The following is a 26,254-nucleotide window of genomic DNA, read 5'->3' on the forward strand; positions in this document are numbered from 1 at the left end:
TTGAAAAAACAGAATGCTGATGTGTATTATATACAAGAGACCCACCTGAACTTTGCGGAATCAAGGAAATTGGAAGGGGGTTGGGTGAAGCAATGTTTTTTTGCTCCTACAGTTGGTAAAAAAGCAGGGGTGGCTATACTCGTTAACAAAAAATGTAATGCCAATTTTCATTTAGTAAGATCAGATCCTATGGGTAGATGGTTGCAAGTGGACATGAGTATGGGAAATAATACCCTGACTTTGTTTAATGTGTACGCTCCTAATTCGAATCGGCAGGAATTTTTTAAAACATTGCAGATTGTTACTCCCACTGGCTGCTTCTAAATTAGTGGTGGCTGGAGACTTTAATGCTGTTTTGGATCCTTTATTGGATAAAAAACCTTGTAAAAATATAAAATCTTTAGGGCTAGACAATTTGGTTCATTCATGTGATTTAAAAGATATTTGGCATATTCTTCATTTTGATGAACAGGATTTTTCCTTTTGTTCACAGGTTCATAAATCTTTTTCTAGAATAGATTATATTTATGTTTCAACTCAAATAGTTCATCAAGTGATTAAAGCTTCCATTGACCCAATCATTTTATCTGATCATGCGGGTATATGGATTGAATTTCAAATGGATCAGCAGGAATATAGTAGACCTGTTTGGATATTTGATAATACATTGTTGGTGGATACAAAATTTCTTGAGGATTTTAAATCTAAAATTAGTGAATTTTTTCACTTTAACCTAACAAATGATAGTTCCATGGAAATTTTATGGGATGCCTTTAAGGCTACTATGAGAGGTTTTATTATTTCATATTCTGCTTATATTAAAAAAACAATTTAAAAAACAATATTCTGAGTTGGAAAAAGAAATAAAAATATTGGAATCTAAATTGATTAATAAATGGGAGCATAATACTTTACAGGCTCTTTTAAAAGCAAAAGGTAAATATAATGAACTATCTTCAAAATTAATTAGGAAAGATTTGTTCTCCAAACAAACATTGTATTATGGAAATTCTAATAAGGCGGGAAGATTATTGACAAATTATCTCAAAGCAAAGAAAAGAAGGTGTAATATTATGGCAATCAAAGATGATAAAGGAATTACACATAATAAGATTGAAAAGATATTAAGTCGATTTTTAACTTTCTTTAAAGACCTATATTCTTCGGTGCCTTATTTAGATAGGGAAAAAGATGGTTTAGAATTTTTAAATTTAATTATTGGACCTAAAGTTCCTGTTCATATAAAAATAAGTTTAGAAGAGCCTATATCTCTAAAAGAATTAGAACAGCGTTGAAGTCTCTTAGAGTTGGATCCGCTCCAGGTGGTGATGGTTTCACAGCAGAATTTTATAAAGCATTTCAAATTATTCTTTTGCCTCATTTGTTAAATTTATATCAGTCACAACTAACTAATGGTTGTATTACAGGTACTATGGCTGAATCATTAACTATTGTTTTGCCTAAGCCAAATAGAGATCCTACGTTGGTTTCAAACTACAGGCCAATTTCTTAAATAAATGTGGATGGTAAACTTTTGGCTAAGTTATTGGCTTTACGCTTAGCTATGGCTCTCTCTTATATTATTGATATGCACCAGACAGGATTTGTTGCTAAAAGACATTCATCCAATAATTCAAGATTAGCGTTTCATATGTTAAATTTAACAAAAAAAAATGAATGAGGCTTTTTCTGTATCTTTGGATGCAGAGAAAGCTTTTGATAGGGTTGAATGGAAATTTATGTATCAAGCACTAGATTTTTTTTATTATAGGTCCTGGATTTATACAAATGATTAAAACGTTGTATAGCTCCCCTTCTGCAAGATTGAATATTAATAATAATTTATCTGGGAGGTTTAATTTGCAGAGGGGGGTTAGACAAGGTTGTCCTCTATCTCCTTTGCTGTTTGATGTTGTATTAGAACCCTTATTATTAGCCATTCAACAAGCAAAGGGAATATAGGGTATTCCTCATTCTGACTCAGAATATAAAGTCTCAGCTTATGCGGATGATATTCTGCTGTATTTAAGGAATCCAGGATACAAAATAAATTGGAGTAAGTCTGAAATTCTTCTTTTGAATGTGCATTGTTCAAAAGGATTGTTTGATTCCTTTCCATTCATCTGGAAAGAAGATGGATTAAAATATTTAGGTATTAAGATTAAAAATAATTTGGGCGACACAGTTGGAGAATGAAAAACTTTTATTAAAAAGAGTTACTGAGTTGTGTGAGCAATGGAATCCGTTACACATTTCTTGGTGGGGGAGAGTTCAAACTATTAAAATGATGATATTGCCTGTGGTTTTTTATCAAATGAGTATGATACAAATTTTTTTTCATGAGTCCTTTTTATAAAAAGCTTAATGGTATCCTTACGAAATTTCTTTGGATGGGTAAAATGCCTAGAATTGCCTTAGTATCTCTTCAAAAACCAATTGAGGGTAGGGTAAATTTTCCTAATTTTTATAGGCATCATCATGCCTATATTTTACGTCAGAGTATGTATTGGATCCTCCCAGAACTCATAGAGAATGCCCCGGATTGGCTATATTTAGAATGGCGTCTCTTGTTTCCTTTAAGTATCACATTGCCTAGAATATATAAGGAAAACAGAATTTTATCAGACACATGGAAAACATTGAGATATTTTAGTAATTTAACACCTATCCCAATAAGTAAATCTACAAATCAATCTTTATGGATTAACTCCAAGATTCAAATTGGCGGATTTAAAATCTTATGGAAAAACTGGATAATTGCAGGCATTTGTACTCTGAATGATGTTATATCAGATGGTAAACTGCTTGAGTTATCACAGTTGCAGCATAGATTTGGTCTTAATAAATCACAAAGTTTTAAATGATTGCAGCTGAAGTAGGCTATTCAGGTGGGGTTCCCTGGAATAGAAAAATCTGGATAACCAATATAGTTTGGAGTTCCTTTGCTTTCAAGCAGATTTCCTGGGACATCAAGCTGCAATGTGGTATAAATTACTTTCTGGATATGTGAATAAAAACCCAAAAAATGGTCTTAGAGACATTTGGAGCATTGAGATCAAGCAGAAAATTTCTGCATCTCAGTGGCCACGTATTTGGTCTTGGAGAATGAGATGTACAGTGTCAGCATCTATGAGACAAACTTGGTTCTTTTTGTTGCATAGAGCATTTTGGACCCCTTTACGTTTACAAAAATTAGATAACTCTAAGTCTAATAGATGCTGGCATTGTAATCTGGAAGCAAGGACATTAGATCATTTACTTTATTATTGTCCCTGTATTAAAAACTTTTGGAATTCAATTTGGACTCAAGTACCGTATTTTCACGCATATAACGCGCGCGTTATACGCGTTTTTACCTACCGCGCATACCCCTCGCGCGTTATATGCGTGAGCGCGGTATACGAAAGTTTTAAAACATAGTTCCCACCCCGCCCGACGCCCGATTCACCCCCCCAGCAGGACCACTCGCACCCCCACCCCGAACGACCACTCGCACGCGCTCCCACCCGCACCCGCATCCACGATCGGAGCAAGAGGGAGCCCAAGCCCTCTTGCCCGGCCGACTCCCCGACGTCCGATACATCCCCCCCCCCCGGCAGGACCACTCGCACCCCCACCCCGAAGGACCGCCGACTTCCCGACAATATCGGGCCAGAAGGGAGCCCAAACCCTCCTGGCCACGGCGACCCCCTAACCCCACCCCGCACTACATTACGGGCAGGAGGGATCCCAGGCCCTCCTGCCCTCGACGCAAACCCCCCTCCCCCCCAACGACCGTCCCCCCCCCAAGAACCTCCGACCGCCCCCCCCGCCGACCCGCGCCCCCCCTGGCCGACCCCCACGACCCCCCCACCCCCCTTCCCCGTACCTTTGGAAGTTGGCCGGACAGACGGGAGCCAAACCCGCCTGTCCGGCAGGCAGCCAACAAAGGAATGAGGCCGGATTGGCCCATCCGTCCTAAAGCTCCGCCTACTGGTGGGGCCTAAGGCGCGTGGGCCAATCAGAATAGGCCCTGGAGCCTTAGGTCCCACCTGGGGGCGCGGCCTGAGGCACATGGGCCCAACCCGACCATGTGCCTCAGGCCGCGCCCCCAGGTGGGACCTAAGGCTCCAGGGCCTATTCTGATTGGCCCACGCGCCTTAGGCCCCACCAGTAGGCGGAGCTTTAGGACGGATGGGCCAATCCGGCCTCATTCCTTCGTTGGCTGCCTGCCGGACAGGCGGGTTTGGCTCCCGTCTGTCCGGCCAACTTCCCAAGGTACGGGGAAGGGGGGTGGGGGGGTCGTGGGGGTCGGCCAAGGGGGTCGCGGGTCGGCTGGGGGGGCGGTCGGAGGTTCTTGGGGGGGGCGGTCGTTGGGGGGGGGGGGGTTTGCGGCGAGGGCAGGAGGGCCTGGGATCCCTCCTGCCCGTAATGTAGTGCGGGGTGGGGTTAGGGGGTCGCCGTGGCCAGGAGGGTTTGGGCTCCCTTCTGGCCCAACTACCAAAGGTACGGGGAAGGGGGGTGGGGGGGTCGTGGGGGTCGCCAGGGGGGTCGCGGGTCGGCTGGGGGGGCGGTCGGGGGTTCTTGGGGGGGGCGGTCGTTGGGGGGGAGGGGGGTTTGCGTCGAGGGCAGGAGGGCCTGGGATCCCTCCTGCCCGTAATGTAGTGCGGGGTGGGGGTAGGGGGTCGCCGTGGCCAGGAGGGTTTGGGCTCCCTCCTGGCCCGATATTGTCGGGGAGTCGGCGGTCCTTCGGGGTGGGGGTGCGAATGGTCCTGCCGGGGGGGGGGATGAATCGGACGTCGGGGGGGGGGCATCAGGCTTTCAGGATGGGGACAGACCTTCAAGGGGGGACAGGCAGACCTTCAAGGGGGGACAGGCCTTCAAGGGGGGACAGGCAGACCTTCAAGGGGGGACAGGCAGACCTTCAAGGGGGGACAGGCAGACCTTCAAGGGGGGACAGGCCTTCAAGGGGGGACAGGCAGACCTTCAAGGGGGGACAGGCCTTCAAGGGGGGACAGGCAGACCTTCAAGGGGGGACAGGCAGACCTTCAGGGGGGGACAGGCCTTCAAGGGGGGGACAGGCAGACCTTCAAGGGGGGACAGGCCTTCAAGGGGGGACAGGCAGACCTTCAAGGGGGGACAGGCCTTCAAGGGGGGACAGGCAGACCTTCAAGAGGGGACAGGCAGACCTTCAAGGGGGGACAGGCAGACCTTCAAGGGGGGACAGGCAGACCTTCAAGGGGGGACAGGCCTTCAAGGGGGGACAGGCAGACCTTCAAGGGGGGACAGGCAGACCGAAGGGAGTGAAAAAGCTATAAAATAAACCCACTAGCGTGTCAATGTGTTGAGAGGAAGAGGTGGTCAGGGAAATTCTGCTGAGAAAACTCCGGGTCCATTTCCACCCCCCAGTTACCCTAGTCCACTCCACTCAACTGGTTCACATACTGAGTGGGTCTTTGGGTGTTGTTCCTGGGATCTCTTTCAGTGGTTTGTCAGTATCTCCTTGTGGTCCAAGGAAGGAAACTTTGTTAACCTTAGCATTGACCTTCAGAATATATTTGTAACAGCGCTGCTTGTGTGGCATTACCGTAGGCTATGTAGTGATGGAAAGAAAAAAACAGACCTTTGCACATTTTTGCACTAGGTATATGGTATAGGTACCGTATATAGGTATAGGTATTCATGCACAGCTACCGTAAGTCCTTGTGAAGTTACGGTACCTTGTTCTTTCTGTATTTGACATCTAGCAAGGTCTCTGTTTGGAAGGAATGATTTAAGTTATGGTAAAAGCTGATAGCGTTGCTGGTTTTAAAAAGGTTTGGACAATTCCTGGAGAAAAAGTCCATAGTCTGTTATTAAGACATGGGGGAAGCGTCTGCTTGCCCTGGATCAGTAGCATGTAATGTTGTTATTCTTTGGGTTTTGACCAGGTATTTAGTGACCTGGATTGGCTACCATGAGAATGGGCTACAGGGCATGATGGACCATTGGTCTGACCCAGTTAGGCTATTCTTATGTTATGTTCTCATCTGTAGGGGCCTTTGTTTTCACTTCTTATTTTAATGTATTTTTTTCTGGAAACTTATCAGTGTTTTTTATAATGGGAACAAAAATTGAAGAGAATTACCGTAATGTGTGTGGAATGGGGGGGGGGGGGGGGTTGTTTAACTACCATAATTTCTTCAGCTAAATACCGGTAATTCAATCCACCTCAACCAGACATAGGAGAACTCACGCACCATTCACACACCCTCCAACCAAACACGTGAAAAGAAAAAAACTGTTCATTCTTATAAACAACCTTATAACTTTTAATCTAGAGTTAGTGAGTATGAATTCAGCAACAAGAACAGAAACATGTTAATTCTTATAAACTATAACATTAACCGGTAGATCAAACGAAGTATGGAGGACAAAATAATCTAAATACAGTTACCGTAATTACGGTAAAGTTGTAAATAAACAAAGTTTACAGGTTTATTCAGACATCATCATCACAGTCATCTGAATCCTTGAATCCATCAAAATCCGAATTGTCATCATCGTCATTAAATAAACTGAGCATGGCCTGCAGACGATCCTCGTTTATTTCCGAAGTGATATCGTCATCATCGTCATCATCATCATCATCATCGCTGATATCCATGTTGTTGCCTCCTTCCGCTGCACTGGTAGTAGCCGTAGTGTCATTGGTTTCATAAACAATGCCCGCTTTTCTAAATCCGTTTCGAATGGTATCTGGTGTTATTTTGTCCCATGCTGAAGCCACCCACTTGCAGACTTCTGTGAAAGTTGCCCGCTTCTGCCGCCCCGCGGGTGTGTACTCGTGCGTGCCGCTCTGCATCCACTCGTCCCACTCCTTTCTAATAAAAGTCTTGAATGGATGATTCACTGCGATATCAAGTGGTTGCAGCTTACACGTCAGGCCTCCAGATATCACAGCGATGTGGGCACGAGTAGAATTAATGTAGGCCTGAACATTTTTTTCTTTGTGGGCAGCCATGGCATCCAAAATTAACAAGGATTTTTTTGCAAAGAATCCACCCGGTCTTGCCCTAAAGCATTTATCTACCCACAATCTCATTACGTCGCAGTCCATCCATCCCTTCTTGTTGCAGTGCACAACCACACTGGTGGGCAGCTTTTCACGGGGCATAGTGACCCTTTTGAAAATGAGCATGGGCTTTAACTTAACCCCGCTAGCTGAGCAACCAAGAACGACTGTAAAACACGTTCTTTCATGCCCAGTTGTGGTGATGGCAACAGATTTAGTACCTGTGGGGGCTATGGTTCTTGTTGCTGGAATGTCGAATGCCATTGGAATTTCATCCATGTTGATGACGTCCTTTGCAGTGATGCCAAGTTCAGATATTTCTTTGGCGACAAAGTCACGGAAATCAATCAATTTTTGCTGCCAGTCATCTGGAAGTCGCTGGCCAACAGTTGTTCTCATTCTAACTGATAGTCCGTTCCTTTTCATAAATTTTGAGATCCATGTGAAGCCAGCTTTGAAGTCGGGTATTCCTCTTCCATTGGCAAGTAGTTTTGCCTTCATCTGAATCGCAACAGTAGAGACTGATTGATTTTGCTCCCTTCTCGCCAGAATCCACTGCTTCAAGTCATCCTCCAGCTGAGGCCATTTTGGTTTGGGCCCACGACGTGCCCGTTTGCGCGGATTGCATTTCTCCAGTTCCTTCTTATCTTTTCTCCATTCACGCACCGATGTTTCTCCAACATCGAACTCTCTCGCTGCGGCCCAGTTGCCTATTTCCTCAGCTTTCGCAACGACTTTAAGCTTAAAGTCTGCTGTATATGACTTTCGTCTCATTCCTGCCATTATGGCGGTACATTTCAATTTAATTGATAAACTCTACTACCAGGTAGATAAATGCAGAATACCAATCTGAAGAGATCAAATTAAAATGTGGGCTCTACATGCAGCATTAGTCTTTTATAGGCTTACCCAAAGGCTGAGATGCTGTTGTATAGTCAAAATAGTATTCACTGGGCAAATTACAAGGCCAGATAGAGGGGGGCCACAGCCACGTGGTGAAAAGCACACCACCAGAAAAACAGCCTTGGTGAAAACTAAGCGGCAAGCATGCTCAGACCATTGCGCATGCTTACAGAGCTGGGAGCAGGGCAGGGCGGGCGAAAGGAGAGGGACAGCGCACGGAGAGGCGGGGCAGTGCACGGAAGTCAGGGGGGGGGTGAACGGAGAGTCGGGACAGCGCACGGAGAGGCGGGGCAGTGCACGGAAGTCAGGGGGGGGTGAACGGAGAGTCGGGACAGCGCACGGAAAGTCAGGGCAGTGCACGGAAGTCAGGGGGGGGTGAACGGAGAGTCGGGACAGCGCACAGAAAGTCAGGGCAGTGCACGGAAGTCAGGGGGGGGGGTGAACGGAGAGTCGGGACAGCGCACGGAGAGGCGGGGCAGTGCACGGAAGTCAGGGGGGGTGAACGGAGAGTCGGGACAGCGCACGGAGAGGCGGGGCAGTGCACGGAAGTCAGGGGGGGTGAACGGAGAGTCGGGACAGCGCACGGAGAGGCGGGGCAGTGCATGGAAGTCAGGGGGGGTGAACGGAGAGTCGGGACAGCGCACGGAAAGTCAGGGCAGTGCATGGAAGTCAGGGGGGGTGAACGGAGAGTCGGGACAGCGCACGGAAAGTCGGGGCAGTGCACGGAAGTCAGGGGGGGGTGAACGGAGAGTCGGGACAGCGCACGGAGAGGCGGGGCAGTGCACGGAAGTCAGGGGGGTGAACGGAGAGTCGGGCAGCATGCGCGGTATAATCGTGAGCGCGTTATACCAAAGTTTTTGTGCTTATCATAGTGATTTCTGCGCGTTATACACGTGTGCGCGTTTTATACGGGTGCGTGTTATTTGCGTGAAAATACGGTAAATCGTTTATTAGAAAAACATGTTGCATTATCCTATGATACTATTCTGTTTGGCATGTCTATGAGGAAAAAAAGTCAAATTTCATCGCATAATAACACATTTTTGTTAATTATGACAGGGGTGGCAATTCAGCATATTACTAATAATTGGAAAAATTATACTAATCTTAGTTATTCCTTTTGGTTGAACTCACTTTGTCATATTTATAAAATGGAAAGACCAATTGCTTTGCAGAAAGGAAACTATGATAACTTTAAGAAGATCTGGGGGCCATTGGAAAGATATTGTAATGAGTGAACATTATTTTCCTTTGTTAGGTATATTATATATTAGGAGGGGGGATGGTTTTAGGGGAGAAATATTTTATTTAGTTTAATATGATATGTTTTTACCTGAAATATACTTATTTGTAGTAATTGAGGGAGGATGGGTGGGACGGGTGGTAATGTTTTATATTTTATGATTATATGTGAATGAATTTCAAGTGTTATATGATTGTACACTTGTTGACAGATTTAAAATGAATAAAGAATAAAAATAAAATAATAATTTGTCAATGGCTCATTCTAATCAGGTGATGTTTTTCCCGGTGTTCATGATGTTGATGCATCAGGTCTTTTTAATGTAGAACTCTCAGCCTGCACTGCCACGTGAGGGTAATTTGGACCTGTTTCCTGTACTTCCTGCCAGAAAGGGCACAGAATGGCGACTACAGACGATGATGACCCTCCATCTGGCTCCGCCTTGTCTCTGGATCTTCCGGAGGCCCTGGAGGACGGCGAAGTAGTGGATTTAGAGTTTGAGGATGCACTGGCTAGGGAGGTGGATGATCCTACAGTGCTCTTTTTCATAGGGAGGAGTTACCATCTTTTATTTCCAAGGCACTACAAGGCCTTCATATCTCGCAGCTGGATCTGCAAGCGACGGGATCGGCTAATCCTCTTATGGCAGGCACGAAAAAGCCTGCGAAGGCATTTCCAGTCCACAAAGCAATGCATGAGCTTATTTCTGCTCAATGGGACACTCCGGAGGCTGGTCTCTGTGTGGCGAAGGCTATGCGCCAGTTGTATCCCGTTGTATCTCAGGATGAGCTGGACAAATTTAAGAACCCCAAGGTGGATGCTTTAGTGGCTGCAGTTACAAAGAGTCCAGGGCCTCTTGCTCGCCCTATGTAGAGTAGGATTAGGGGGGGGGGGGGTTGGTTGATGTTACTTTTCTTCTGTACATGCTTGTTATATTATTGTATATGATGCATTATTGTTTGTACTGTGCACCCTTGGGGTGCCCTGGTGTTTTGTTTGCATCAATAAAAATTGTTTGAACCTAAATTCTCTACCCTCCTCCTCCCCCCCGCTCTTGACGGTTTCTAAAGGTTTACCATCAAAACCTTTAAGCTACAAATAATCCTAAAGAATTGTCCGATCATACATTCTCTATATAGAAGTCTATGCTCAGGAAATTTAAGAGAGAACTTTGCAGTTGTGTTGCTAGTGAATTTATAAAGTAAGTCCAATATACATAAATTTGCAAATTTTTCTCTCCCGTTTTCCCTGAACCAGTGGCGTACCAAGGAGGGGGGGGGGGAGTCCGCTCCGGGTGCACGGCTTGGGGGGTGCACAGCCGGCCAGGTCCGGGTCCTCCTGCCCTTCCTTTCTCCCTGTCCGCGCCGCTGCAGTCTTACCGCGCCACTGCAGTCTTACCTCCCCGCTGCTGCTGATAATTGCCGACAAGAAGTCTTCTTTCCGGCGTCAATTCTGACATCGGAGAGGACGTTCCGGGCCAGCCAGGCACTATGGACGTGGGCACTAAGGACACGGACGAGGGCATTGGGGGTACTAAGGACACAGGACGGAGGCACTGGGGGCACTAAGGACACAGGACGGAGGCACTGGGGGCATTATAATAATAATAACAACAGTTTATATACCGCAGTACCGTGAAGTTCTGTGCGGTTTACAAAAGACTAAAAGAGGTACAAGTTGATTGAATTTAAAAGAGGTTAAGGAAATAAAGAGGTAATAGGACAGAAGAACTGTTAAGGAGAAAGAGATGAATGGGTTAGTTGTCTAGATACTTTAGGAACAAATAAGTTTTTAGACGCTTTCTGAATTCCTCGTAAGTAGTGGGTGAGAGTAATTATTTTAGATCTTTACCCCATAATACTGCCTGATGTGAGAGTAGGTGTTCACGGTGTTATTTTAGTTTACATCCTTTAACTGGGGGGGGGGGAAACGAAGTTCGAATGTGAGCTTCTCTTGTGTTTGTTGGCTGAGAAGGAGAAAAGGTCAGTTATGTATTTAGGGGCTAGTCCGTATAGAACTTTAAAGCAGAAGCAGGCAAACTTAAATTATGGACAGGACGGAGGCACTGGGAGCACTAAGGACACAGGACGGAGGCACTAAGGACATGGGTAGGAGGCACTGGGGGCACTAAGGACACGGGTAGGAGGCACTGGAGGCACTAAGGACATGGGAAGGAGGCACTGGGGGCGCTAAGGACGGGGGCACTATGAACACAGGACAGGGGCATTGGGGGCACCATGGACACAGGACGGAGGCACTGGGGGCACCATGGACACAGGACGGAGGCACTGGGGGCATCATGGACACAGGAAGGAGGTACTGGGGGCACCATGGACACAGGAAGGAGGAACTGGGGGCACCATGGACACAGGAAGGGGGCCCTAAGGACACGGGACGGGGGCACTGGGGGCACTATGGATATGGGACGGGGCACGGGGGGCACTATGGACACAGGACAGAGGCACTGGGGGCACTAAGGGCACGGGAAGCAGGCACTGGGGGCGCTATGGACACGGGAAGGAGGCACTGGGGGCACTAAGGATGGGGGCACTATGGACACAGGACGGGGGCACTGGGGGCACTATGGACACAGGACGGGGGCACTGGGGGCACTATGGACACATGATGGGGGCACCATGGACACGGGAAGGAGGCACTGGGGCACCATGGACACGGGAAGGGGGCACTGGGGGTGCTATGGACACGGGAAGGAGGCACTGGGGACGCTAAGGATGGGGCACTATGGACACAGGACGGGAGCACTGGGGGCACTAAGGACACAAGACGGAGGCACTGGGGGCACTAAGGACACAGGACAGAGGCACTGGGGGCACTAAGGACACAGGACAGAGGCACTGGGGGCACTATGGACACAGGATGGAGGCACGGGGCACTAAGGACACGGGAAGGAGGCACTAAGGACACAGGATGGAGGCACTGGGGCACTAAGGACACGGGAAGGAAGGAGGGAGGGAATAGAAAGGGACAATTGTTGGGCCTGAGTGCAGAAAGAAAGAAAGGATACAAAGTCAATTAATAGATATCCCCTTTTGATGAAAAAAATAAATGGTCACGTTACCTCTGACTTACTTTCTCTGCAGCAGAGTCGGCAGCCACGCTGAGGTCCAGGAAGGTCCCGCGATGACTCGTCTGCCGGTTCTGCTCCAGAAGAAGTAAGTTACGTCGGAGGGGGTGGACCCGGCAGATGCAGTCATTGCAGGACTTTGACACAATTCCCTGCGTCTGCTAGGTCCACCCCCTCCGACGTATGTTACGTCTTCCGGAGCAGAGCCAGCAGATGAGTCATTGCAGGACCTTCCAGCATGCGGCTGCTGAGTCCGCTCCAGAGCAAGTACGTTGAAGTGGGGTGAACTAGCAGCCGGCAGCTACAGTCATCGTGGGACCTTGCTGCATGAAGGGAGAGAGAGGAGCAGGATTGCTGGAATGGAAGAGTGGTGGAGGGAAAGAAAGGGGGCCGGGTGGTATGGAAGTGTGCTGATGGAATTGATGTACAAAGAAAGGGGAGAGACATAAGGGGGAAGGATATTGGAGGGGTGGATGGCGAGAGAAAGGGCAGACATTGGATGTTAGTGGGGAGCCTATGCTGGATGGAAGTGCAGATAGGAGAGAGAAGGGAGCAAATGCAGGAAGGAAATGGGAGGAGAGAAGGAGGGGAGCAGACGCTGGATGGATGTGGACAGAGAGAGGAGAAGGTACTAGATGAAAGGGTTGGAGAAAGAGGGTACATGATGGAAGGAGGGGATAAATAAAAGGAGGGCACATGATGGGGAGAAAAGGATTGAGTTAGGGAAACACTGGAGGGGTGAGGGAAAGAGATGGCAAGCTTTAGGTAGACAGTAAAAAAGGACATTGATGAGAGGGTAGTAAGAACGTAATCTAGACAGATGCAGAAAATAAATTGAAAAGGAAAATGAGGGAAAAAAGGGAAAGGGATTGCAGAGGAGAGGAGAGAGATGCCAGACCAATGGGGGTGAAAGGAGAGATGGAAGGGGGAGGCATACAGTTTCTGGAAGGGGCATAGAAGGAGAGAAAAAGCCATATAGGGGAAGAGAGACGGCAGACAGTGGATGGAAGGAAGAGAGTTACAAGAAGATGAGGAAAGCAGAAACCACAGAAGACAAAGGTAGAAAATTTTTTTCTATTTATTGCTTTAGGAGACGTGTCACTGTTTCTGTGGTGCACTGTATGCAGAGTCCAGCTTCTTACTGGTTCAATTTAACCTTTGTCTATGTATTTCTATTTTATCCCCCGTTTACAAAACTGTGGAGTGTTTTATAGCACCAGCTGTGGTGGTAGCAGCTCTGACGCTCAGAATTCTATGAGCGTCAGAGCTGTTACCACCATGGCTAAAATCCACAATACAGTTTTGTAAGAGGGGGAGGGGCTGGTTTGTGATTACATATTCCATACTAGGCGAAGGTGTTTTTTGTGTGTTCGAAAGACATGGTTTTTTTGTTAGGATTGACTGCAGGATTGATCTGTACTAGTCTGGCTTGTTTAGTTTTACAATGGGTGTATTGATGTTGTATTGCTCACTGCAGTATGTAAGATGCTGCCTTTTCCTAGGTACTCGTGTGACATGTGGCTTGTTACTAAAAATCATGTTTTTCGTACAGATTTTTTTTTGGGGGGGGGTCAAAAAATGATGGGCCCGGGTTGTCACATATGCTAGGTACACCACTGCCCTGAACTGACAGAGTAGATGATGCATTTGATTTCTCATAGCACTAATGTGGGTGGGTTGTCTTTAATCCACTGAAGATAAATCACTTGATCATCAAACACACCTTACATATAAACACATTGTTCATCGCACTCACGTTCTAAGTCAAAAAGACATAATTTCTTGCGTTTTGGTAGGCGTTCCACTTGACCCCAGAGAATGTCTCAAAAAGTATGTATTCAAGCAAACCCACCAGCAATGTATGTAAGTTCCTCAGATGTATGACATTTAACACAAATACAGCCCTGATTTGGCCACATTTTGTGCACCCAACTGGTATACATATAATAAATGATGGAGTATCTTCCCTCAATTATGCACATTTCTCTAAATCAGTGGTCTCAAACTCAAACTCTTTGAAGGGCCACATTTTGGATTTGTAGGTACTTGGAGGGCTTCAGGAAAAATAGTTAATGTCTTATTAAAGAAATGACAATTTTGTGTGAGGTAAAACTTTATAGTTTAGTCTTAATAATAATATTGTAATTTATAGCTAAAGAGACATATGATCAAGAAACTGTTTTATTTTACTTTTGTGATTATGATAAACATACCGAGGGTCTCAAAATAGTACCTGGCGGACCGCATGTGGCCCCCGGGCTGCGAGTTTGAGACCACTGCTCTAAATCAACTCGTCTCCTTCCAGAAAATATAATCCTAGTCTATACCATCCTAATCTATACAATCTCGCTCCCATTTCTGAATAATATGGGCAAAAGCTGTCTATGTATTTTTCTTATATTCTTTATATGTCCCAGTAAGTTCTTTATTTATTACAATCCTGTGGCCTTATCTGGCCAAGGTTGTTCAGTTCCCATACTGTAGGATGCTCTTCAAAAAGGTGTTGGAGATTAGCATTTTATTTTTAATAACAGAATCTATTTAGATCACCCAGTGCATACTTTACAAAGAAAGTATCAAGCAACACAACTCACTGAGCATTGTGTTCTTTCAGCTGCCCCACATTTATCATTGCCTTCTCTTTCCATGCCTGATATCCCTCTCCCTTCAATCCTGGTGAAACTTGTGGCACATGGTTAGGCTAACTCCTTCCTTTTGCATGAAATACCCTCAAAGTGCAGTGGGTTTGGTCGTAGGAGACCCCTTTAACCTGATTTCTGATGTGATTAACCTCTGGACCATGTGCAGACTGTGAAAAAGAGCTGAAAGTTGCAGTGGTGCTTATTGAACATTATTCTTGGTTAACAGTTTTCCTGAAGCCTGGACTGCTCTGCAGGAAATAATAATTATGCTGACCTTTGTCACTAAGTAAGTAGCTGATTCTCTGTCTCCTGTTACAGAAGTATCCATTACCCCCCAGAAACTTCTAGCATCATGCTGATGGCTCGTATGGTTGCCACTGTCAGACAGGTGAGATTCAGTGCAGATCTCTTTCCATTGATATTGATTAACAGCCCATGTGTGGAAAACAGCCAGACTCTAGCAGCCTAGAGCAAGTAAAGCCTGCTTCTGGTCAAGGGACATGTCACCTCTTAGTGGGAGCTTCTAGGAGCTTCTGTGTATGCTATATATTACAGACCAGATGCTCTTTCTGTTTTTCTTTCCCTTGGGTGCCTCCTCTGTGGATCTCCCTGCACTTCCACAAAAAGGGTAAGCAACTTTACAGAATGGAACTGGGCCATACTGCTGCAGGTCTTATTGCCAAGAGGCAAAGCAAAAATATAAAGCAAAATATTGGATTGGGATGGGAGCAGGGCAAAGAAGAGTAAACCAGCGAGGACTATGGGGGTTTTAGTGAGTGCATGTTGAAGTCACTCTGGAAAGGGACAGCTTAGAAGGCAGGCAGGCAGGCAGAAGATCCTTCATCCTTTTTTAAGTACTTTGGGCTCCCCCTCTTAATGGGAACCCAACCAAACCAGGATTCATGTATCAGATGCCTTCTTATTCAGCTACCCCTGGATCCTCCTCACCTGTATTTGTTCCTTCATTTTTCTCACCCAGTAACCTGGCTCTTTAAGCCACAGGCCACTACTCATTGAATATCACCAGGAGATGTTGCTGTAATGCACTGCCTGAAGCTCCTTCCACACCCATGGCATTTGAGCACTTCCTCTGCAGTATCCCATCTGGCCAACTTGAAGAGAGCCTAGGTGGAAGAATTAAACCCAGATCTCTTGCTTGATAATATTCAGCACTGCTACTAGGTCATGGAACTAACTAACTGCTGACTCTCCTGCATGATTGGGCTAAACTCTTTAAGTTAATTAGAGGCTTGGGAATGGGTCAAATTCAGACCAGTTTCACTGGGCAGTGATTGCCCAAGTGTTAAGACTATGCCAGATGTAAGGTGGCTTTGTTTGTGTTCTGAGCTTCTCAGTGCTTGTTTTAACCTGAGGCATTAGTATATGGTGGGTGGGTGTTTATATAATATGGGCCCTTGAGTTTACCAGCATGCATTGATGGGTACAGTATTAAAACTTATCAATTTTTGGGCAAAGTCTGTGGATACATTTTATCCACAGATTTTGCCTCTATTTTCAAAGGCTTTGAAATTGTCCATGCCAATAGGATGGTGCTGGAATAATACACACAAAGATCTGAAGATATCATCTGTGTATGTACTTCTCTTCCCCAGCATAAATAAACTGTACTTCCAAAATTTCTGTCTCTCAGTGCTTTATCACACTGATGGAAGGCTGCTTTCAGGCAGCTGATTTATACGAGTAAAATTCACTCTACTTGCCTATAGCTGTGGAAATCATCCCCTTAATGTCAGTGTTCTTCCCAGAAATTTTTTCCAGTTGGGTGGGGTGGAATGGGGAAATTTGGTGGTGGGGAAAATTAACCCCCTCTTTTACTAAGGTGCGCTAGCATTTTTAGCGCTAACAATCCCTGCGCTACGTGGGCAAACTTAACGCCAGCTCAATGTGGGCGTTAGCATCTAGCGTGCGTAGCAATTCTGCGCACGCTAAGCGCACACTAAAACCACTATCGCAACTTAGTAAAAGGAGCCCTAAATGTGTACTATTTTTATTAGTTAATTGTTATTATTTTCCAATGCTCAATATGACTTCCTTTTTTAAGGTTTGACACTTGTGCCAGAATATTTTTACTAAATTTAAGAAGTATCCTATTCTGAAAGGGAATAATTAGATATTTGCCCTCTTTCAAATGGTATAGAGGTTTAAAAAAGGGAAAGTCGTTAATGAAGTCATTAGGTTCAATCTAGCCATTTATTTCTGCATGAATTTAAACAACTTTAAAAAAAAAGATAAATATAGCTCATCCAGTCATACAAGAAATGGCTCTACAGCAGGAGTGCCCACACTTTTTGGGCTTGAGAGCTACTTTTAAAATGACCAAGTCAAAATGATCTACCAACAATAAAATTTTAAACAACACAAAGCACGCAGAGAAAATTTTAATTATCATTTATATTCCGTGGGTTTTCAAAGAGGTCAAGGCAGATGACTTTATGCAATGTCACCTCAGGAACAACTACACAAAAATAGACAAATATACCCCCTCCCTTTTTACTAAACCGCAATAGCGGTTTTTAGTGCAGGGAGATGCGCTGAATGCCCTGTGCTGCTCTTGATGCTCATAGGCTCCCTGTGCTAAAAACCACTATTGTGGTTTAGTAAAAGGGGGCCATAGTGCAAAATATAGACAGCAGATATAAACATAAGAAAATAAGCAATGCCTCTGCCGGGTCAGACCACAGGTCCATCCCGCCCAGCAGTCTGCCCCTGCGGCAGCCCAACAGGTCATGACCTGCCTGAATCACCAGAAGGGGCCCCCTTGCCCCCTAGGTTTCTCATCGAAGTCCTATCTTCCCATCAAAGTCCTAACCCTCCGGCCTTGCACCTGCACGACCTGGTGAGTTGTCTATACTTATGCAACACCCCAGCACCTCCCTCAGTACCCCCACGATCCCCTTGTCCCTCAGGAATACGTCCAATCCCTGTTTGAATCCCTGTACTGTACTCTGCCGGATCACTTCCTCCGGGAGCGCATTCCATGTGTCCACGACCCTTTGAGTGAAGAAAAACTTCCTTGCATTTGATTTGAACCTATCCCCCTTCAGTTTCTCTGAGTGCCCCCTCGTACCTGTCGTCCCTTTTAGTCTGAAGAACCTGTCCCTGTCCACCCTCTCTATGCCCCTAATATAAGTTCTCAAAACGGATACATTTTGATCACTACTATTCAATATAGAAACATAGAAAGATGACGGCAGATAAGGGCCATATAGCCCATCAAGTCTGCCCACACTATTTACCCACTCTCTTAAGTCTTCTGACCCCTTAAGTATAATTGTAATTATACTGTCACTCTACTGACCCGCTCATTTAAGTCCTAGTGACCCTATCCCTTGGCATGACCCCGTAGGGATCCCACATGGGTATCCCATTTGTTCTTGAAGTCTGGGATGCTGCGTGCCTCGACCACCTGCACTGAAAGCTTGTTCCAATGCTCGATCACTCTCTCCGTGAAGAAGTACTTCCTTGCGTCTCCACGAAACTTCCCTCCCCTGAGTTTGAGCGGATGTCCTCTTGTGGTCGAGGGTCCCCTGAGAAGAAAGATATCCTCTTCCACCTCGACCCGTCCCGTGATGTACTTAAATGTCTCAATCATGTCTCCCCTCTCCCTACGCTCTTCAAGAGTGTAGAGCTGCAATTTGCTCAGTCTTTCCTCGTACGGGAGACCCTTTAGCCCCGAGATCATCCTGGTAGCCATCCGCTGAACCGACTCAATTCTGAGCACATCCTTACGGTAATGTGGCCTCCAGAATTGCACACAGTACTCCAGATGAGGTCTCACCATGGCTCTGTACAATGGCATCATGACTTCAGGTTTCCTGTTGACGAAGCTTCTCTTGATACAACCTATCATCTGCCGTGCTTTAGATGAAGCCTTCTCCACTTGAGTGGCTGCTTTCATGTCAGCACTGATGATTACTCCTAAGTCTCGTTCTGCCGTAGTCCTGGTTAAAGTTTCTCCATTCAGGGTGTAAGTTCTGCAAGGATTTCCGTTACCGAGATGCATGACCTTACATTTCTTGGCGTTAAAGCCCAGCTGCCACATCAAGGACCAACTTTCTAAAGTACGCAGGTCTTGCTCCATAGCATCTTGTAGATTATGGCCGTTTACTATATTGCATAGTTTGGCGTCATCAGCGAATAAGGTTACTTTGCCTTGAAGCCCTTGAGTCAGATCTCCAATGAATATGTTGAAGAGGAGTGGGCCCAGGACCGAACCCTGTGGCACTCCGCTAGTCACCTCCGACATTTTAGAGCGGGTACTGTTAACTACCACCCTCTGAAGTCTGCCATTAAGCCAATCTTTAACCCATGCAGTTAGAGTCTCTCCTAATCCCATCGATTTCATCTTGTTCAGCAGCCTGCGGTGTGGGACGCTGTCGAACGCTTTGCTGAAGTCCAGGTACACGACGTCCAAGGACTCTCCTGAGTCCAGTCTTCTTGTTACCCAGTCAAAGAAGTTGATTAGATTTGACTGGCATGACCTACCCTTGGTGAATCCATGTTGGCTGGGATCCCGGAGATTTCCCTCGTTCAGGATCGTATCTAATTTATACTTAATTAGTGTTTCCATGAGTTTACACACTATTGAGGTGAGGCTTACCGGTCTATAGTTCGCAGCCTCAGCCTTGCAACCCTTTTTATGTAGAGGAATGACGTTGGCTGTTTTCCAATCTAACGGAACTTTCCCCGTACTTAGTGAGAGATTGAAGAGCACTGCTAACGGTTCCACCAGAACGTCTCTCAATTCTCTGAGCACTCTTGGGTGTAAATTGTCCGGTCCCATGGCCTTGTTTACCTTTAGCCTTGCCAGTTCGTTGTAAACGTCCCCAGGTGTGAACTCAAAATTCTGAAACGGGTCATCCACGTCTTGTTTTATCATCAACTGTGGTCCGTGTCCCGGTGCTTCGCAGGTGAAGACTGAGCAGAAATATTCATTTAGTAGTTCTGCTTTTTCTGAATCCGCCACCGTGTAGTTCCCGTCCAGTTGTCTAAGGCGTACTATACCGTCTGTATTCCTTTTCCTATCACTGATATACCTAAAGAAGGATTTGTCCCCTTTTTTAATGTTCTTTGCCAGAGTTTCTTCCACTCGAAGTTTGGCCTCCCTAACTGCTGTTTTGACCGTTGCAGATCTGGTCTTATATTCTACTTTAGTTTCTCTTCTCTGCGTACGTTTGTAGGAAAGAAATGCTTTTTTCTTTTCCTTAATGAGGTGCGAGATCTCTTCAGTGAACCATTGGGGTTTGTTGTTTCTTTGTCGTTTATCTACTGATTTTATGTAGCGATTAGTTGCTTCGTGTATGGATGATTTTAGGTACGACCACATAGTTTCCACATTGCTGGTCCCTGCATGGTCCTGCAGCGTCTGATGAACGAAATCCCCCATGCGTGCGAAGTCGGTGCCCCGGAATTGGAGCACCTTTGTTTTTGTAATTGATTTAGGGGATCCTTTCCCAAGGTTGAACCATACCATGTTATGATCGCTGGAGGCTAGCGTATCTCCTACCGAGACCTCTGAGACGCTTTCCCCGTTGGTGAGTACCAGGTCTAGGATCGCCTGGGCTCTAGTGGGTTCCGTTACCATCTGTCTGAGATATAGTTATAGATGATATAGAAACAGGGATGAAGTGCGAAATAATAAAATTTGCAGACGACACCAAACTATTTAGTGGTGCTTGGACTAAAGAGGACTGCGAAGAATTACAAAGGGACCTGAACGAGCTAGGGGAGTGGGCGATGAGATGGCAGATGAAGTTCAATGTACAGAAATGTAAAGTATTGCATGTAGGAAGCAAAAACCCGAGGTACAGCTATACGATGGGAGGGATGTTATTGAGTGAGAGTACCCAAGAAAGGGACTTGGGGGTAATAGTGGATAAGACAATGAAGCCGTCGGCACAGTGCGCAGCGGCCGCAAAGAGAGCGAATAGAATGCTAGGTATAATCAAGAAGGGTATTACAACCAGAACGAAAGAAGTTATCCTGCCGTTGTATTGGGCGATGGTGCGTTCGCATCTGGAGTACTGCGTCCAATATTGGTCTCCGTACCTTAAGAAGGATATGGCGATACTCGAGAGGGTTCAGAGGAGAGCGACGCGTTTGATAAAAGGTATAGAAAACCTTTTATACGCTGAGAGATTGGAGAAACTGGGGCTCTTTTCCCTGGAGAAGAGGAGAATTAGAGGGGATATGATAGAGACTTACAAGATCATGAAGGGCATAGAGAAAGTGGAGAGGGACAGATTCTTCAAGCTTTCGAAAACTACAAGAACGAGAGGGCATTCGGCAAAGTTGAAAGGGGACAGATTCAAGACCAATGCTAAGAAGTTTTTCTTCACCCAACGGGTGGTTGGCACCTGGAATGTGCTACCAGAGGGCGTGTTAGGACGGTTTTAGGGTTCAAGAAAGGATTGGACAATTTTCTGGAGGAAAAGGAGATAGAGGGGTATAGATAGAGGACTACTACGCAAGTCCTGGACCCATTGGGCCGCCGGACGAGCGGACTTCTGGGCACGATGGACCTCTGGTCTGACCCAGCAGAGGTGATACTTATGTACTAAATTGAAAATAAAATCCTTTCTCCTACCTTTTTGTCTGGTGATTTCATGAGTCTCTGGTTGCACTTCCTTCTTCTGACTGTAAATCCAATATTTCTTTCTTTCTGCCCTCCCCTTTTCTTTCTGTCTCTCTTTCTTCCTCTCTCCCTCCTGCCTGCCTGTCTTTCTCCCCCTGCCCCCTTAAGCCATCGCGCTGATTTCTCCACTTCCTCGATTCTTTCCCTACCCTCTAAGCCAGGGGTGCCCACACTTTTTGGGCTTGCGAGCTACTTTTAAAATGACCAAGTCAAAATGATCTACCAACAATAAAATTTTAAAAAAACACAACGCACACTGTACGCATAGAAAATGTTAATTATCATTCCTATTCCAGGGTTTTTCAAAGAGGTCAAAGCAGATGACTCTATGCACTATCACTTCAGTAACAACCATACAAAAATAGACAAATATACCCCCCTCCCTTTTTACTAAACCACGATAGCAGTTTTTAGAGCGCAGGGAGCTGCGCTGAATGCCCAGCGCTGCTCTCGACGCTCATAGGCTCCCTGCGCTAAAAAAACTCTATTGCGGTTTAGTAAAAGGGGACCTTAGTGTAAAATATAGACAGCAGATATAAATTGAGACACATTTCGATCACTAAATTTAAAATAAAATCATTTTTCCTACCTTGTCTGGTGATTTCATGAGTCTCTGGTTGCACTTTCTTCTTCTGACTGTGCATCCAGTCTTTCTTCCCTTCTTTCAGCCTGTATGCTTCCTCTCCTCCACACCTTATTCCCTCCCCCAACTTTTCCTTCCTCTCTCCCTGCCCTTTCTTTCTCTCTGCCTCCCTTTCCTTTTTTTCTGTTTCTCTTCTTTCCTTCTGTCTCCCTGCCTGCCCTTTTTCTTTCTTTCTTTCTCCCTGCCCTCCCCCAAGACAATGCCACTGCCATCGGGGACCCAAACTGCTATCGGGGACCAGGACCCAAACCGCCACCAATAACACGCCCAAAAGCCGACGCCGCCCCAACCTCTCCCTGCTTCGGCCGACCAGCATCGCAAGGAACTGTTGGGGGAAATGCTGCCGGGTCCTGCCTTCGCGGAAACAGAAAGTAGGCAGGACCCGGCAGCAAGAAGAGGAAATGCTTCACTAACATGTCTCCCGCCTTAGCCCGTAGCGAACGCTTGCTTCAGGGCTCTCAACATGTGCGTGCCGGCTTCCCTTCTCCCCCCCCCTCCCCCTCCCCGGGCATAACTTCCGGTTTCGGAGGGAAGAGAAGAGAAGCCTGCACGCACACGTTAGAGCCCGGAGCATAAGTTCGCTACGGGCTGAAATCTCCAAGCCGGTTTTTTGGTTTTTTTTTTTAATGTTCAGCAGCGGCAGATGACAGCTGGGCGGACCGCCCAGCTAAAAGGCCCTAGGGAGAACACTGGAGAGGAAGGCTGATCGGCCCGTAGATCAGGACGGCAACACGAGTGCGATCGACTCGAGTTGCCTTCCTGAGCTACTGGTCGATCGCGATCGACGCGTTGGGCACCCCTGCTCTAAGCCATCAAGCCGATTTCTCCCTGCTGCTTCCCCGAGCCAAGCCAAGCACGTACAAGTGCCAGACTCACAAGACTTCACCTCTGACGTCAATTCTAACGTCGGAGGTGAAGTTCCAGGCCAGCCAGGCAGCAATTGGCTGGCCCAGAACGTCCTCTCCAACGTCAGAATTGACGTTGGAGGTGAAGTCTTGTGAGTCCAGCGCTTGGCCTGGCTCGGAGAGGCAGGAAGAAAAAGATTGCAAAGCAACGTGATTGACTCACATTGCCTTTGCGATCTACTGGTCGATTGCGATCGACCATTTGAGCACCCCTGCGTGGGGAAAGGGGTTTAGTCCTAAAAAAAACTGCCTTATTTCCATTTCCTATTTATAAACTTTAATCAATACAATTACAATACTACTTGATTCTACGTAAAACAACAACAAAAAATTTTTCTACCTTTTGTCGTTTCTGCTTTAATCGTCTTCTCTTCGCTCTCTTCTTTCTATTCAGTGTTTATCCTCGCTTCCTTCCATGCAACATCTGTCCTCTCTTTGCCCCTTCTACCCAGCCTCTGCCCCCTCTCTCTCTACCCCTTCCATCCACTGTCCATCCTCTCTGCCCTTACCATCCAGTGACCGCCCTCTCTCTGTTCCATATGGCATCTTCCCTCTTTCTATGTCCCTTCAATAAACTGTATATCCTGTGCCCTTTCTCTCCTTTGTACATGATTCATTTCAGCTTCACCCCTTCCCCTATGCTCTGGCATCTCTCTCTTCTCCTTTCCTTACTTCCTTCCCACTCCACCCCATGGTCTGGCATCTCTATCTCCTTCCCTTCTCTCCCCATGCCCTGGCATCTCCCTCCTCCCCCCGTATGCGCTGACATCTCTCTCCCCCCCCTCCATGGTCTGGTAGCTCCTTTCCTTTCCCTCCCTCCCATGGTCTTGGTATCTGCCTCTCCTCTCCCTTGCCTGGTCTTCCTTCTCCCCTCTCTCTCCCCAATTGGGTGCTGCTGCAGCAGCACTTCTCTTCCCCCTCCCCCTCCCCAATTGGATGCTACTGCAGCACTTCTCTTCCCCTCCCCAATTGGGTGCAGCAGCAGCTTTTCTCTTCCCCCCCCAATTGGGTGCAGCAGCAGCTTTTCTCTTCCCCCCCCAATTGGGTGCACCAGCTTTTCTCTTCCCTCTCCCCCCCAAAAAATTGGGTGCAGCAGCAGCATTTCTCTTCCCATCCCTCCCAGCTCACACACCCGTCGGCAGAGTCGCTAGGCAAGTTGTAAGCTTCCCTCCATCGCTGACCTATCTTCCATAGGTCAGCGACGGAGGGAAGCTTACAACTCGCTGCTTTTACTTGCTTCGGACTTTCCTTGTTGCCGGGTCCTGCCTACTTTCTGTTTCTGTGAAGGCAGGACCCGGCAGCGAGGAAGGTCCGAAGCTAGTAAAAGCAGCAAGTTGTAAGCTTCCGTCCAGGGCTCTAACGTGTGCATGCCGGCTTCCCTTCTCTTCCCTCCAAAACCGGATGTTATGTCCCGTTGGAAGGGGGGGAGAGAAGAGAAGGGAAGCCTATATTTCAGGTGCCTATTGCGGTACTAGAGAGATGCCTAAGACAGCCACTTCTGGATTAAACCACGCCTAAGCCTAGCCTTGGGCAAGCTTAAGCGGCCCTGCACGCCTCCCTAGGCTTGTGAAAATGCCTAAACTGTAGGCTGCCTGTCTTGGGGTGTTTTTTTTTTAACCTGCGTCCCGATTGCCTGGTTAGACAGTGGTAGGACGCCAAACCGCCGCCTACAATCGGGATGCCATTTATAGAATTTCCCTCTTTTGGCCATATGTCTTATTTTGTTGCAAAAATTTAATTGCAACTTCTTTGTTAAATTCCATTTTGCTAAAACAGATCTTCCTGAATGACGTCATTTTGAAAATAAGGATCATCCAGTTTTTATAGCATCTTGCAGTAACACCTATTAATAATAGGAATAATTTTTTTAATAATAGTACATTTGTTTTGGGGTTACATGTACATGTCCATGTTCCTATAATTTTTGGAGTTCTTTTTGCTTGGTTTTGTATTGGATTGAAAAGTGGTACATCGATAGAATAAACCTTAAACCATAAAACTAAGTGCCTGCGAATATGCACTTATGCACATTCACATCTTAAGCACTTTTCTATAACAGCACTGACAGTATAAATGCTATGCTGCATAAACAGAAAGGGGGTAGACGGGGGTGGGGAATGGGCTTGTTTTCATGTTATACATATTATTAGTTACACCAGCTCTTGCCACAACTGGACATGCTTAGTTACGTCAGCTCTATGGCTGCTGTAACTGCAAGGCGCCTGAATCTAAGGCTATATGCTACCATTCTGTAATGGAACCTGGGAGCCCATTCACTACTATAGAATAGGCGCTCCTTGTACAGTCTCAGGGTGCCTACGAGGAAGAATCCACTTGGAGAATTGCCCCTTATTTAAACAAAACCCAGCCTTAAAACAGGCTGAATTAATTTGTGAACCATTATTTAAAGGATACTCAGAAAAAATATTGTTTTCCCTTAGCTTAAATGAAATAAACCTATTCCTATCCATCATTTGACTATAGCTAAGTGCAAAAGAACATTAGCTCGAAAAATCTCATAGAGCTGCAGTGAAATAGAAGAGAAAAGTGATTTGGTTTTACTGTAATTTCTACATTAAGTGGATTTGCACACCTCAAGCTCGTTAAATCCTGATGCACTTCTAGCTTTTCCTGTATCAGACTTTGCAAGATTAATAAATGGAGCATCCTTCTGCCTGCCAGTTAAGGTATGAAAAACAAATGCCTATAAAGTTCAAATCACAGCTTAACTAAACTTAAACTTGATTTCATTCTTCCTGGCTGACCTCTTTATCTTCCACAATAGGCACCAAGGTTGCTTGGATCAGAGCTTTAAAAGAGCAAGCAGAATTGGGTCTGATTTCTGTGCGTTTGTTTTTCTCAAATGGTATACCACTAAACTTGCTGCTTTTACTTGCTTTGGGCCTTTCTCGTTGCCGGGTCCTGCTTACTTTCTGTTTTTGCGAAGGCAGGACACGACAGCGAGGAAGGCCCGCAGCAAGTTGTAAGCTTCCCTCCGGGGCTCTAATGTGTGCGTGCCGGCTTCCCTTCTCTTCTCTCCCCCCCCTCCCACGGGACATAACTTCCGGTTTCAGAGGTAAGCCAGCACGCACACGTTAGAACCCCGGAGGGAAGCTTTCAACTTGCAGCAGGCCTTCCTCGCTGC

At 46.3% G+C, this 26,254-nt stretch overlaps 1 protein-coding gene across 1 annotated transcript in view; it reads left to right on the plus strand.

Moving 5' to 3' along the window:
- Positions 1 to 26,254, plus strand: part of SMYD5 (SMYD family member 5) — an 87,056-nt gene that overhangs the window by 21,376 nt on the left and 39,426 nt on the right. Inside the window, exon 5 of the mRNA XM_033953694.1 lies at positions 15,225 to 15,294. Within this exon, the coding sequence (XP_033809585.1) occupies positions 15,225 to 15,294 (70 nt within the window). The remainder of the gene's footprint in view (positions 1 to 15,224; positions 15,295 to 26,254) is intronic.

Source organism: Geotrypetes seraphini, chromosome 1 (assembly GCF_902459505.1).
Source record: "Geotrypetes seraphini chromosome 1, aGeoSer1.1, whole genome shotgun sequence".
NCBI lineage: Eukaryota > Metazoa > Chordata > Amphibia > Gymnophiona > Dermophiidae > Geotrypetes > Geotrypetes seraphini.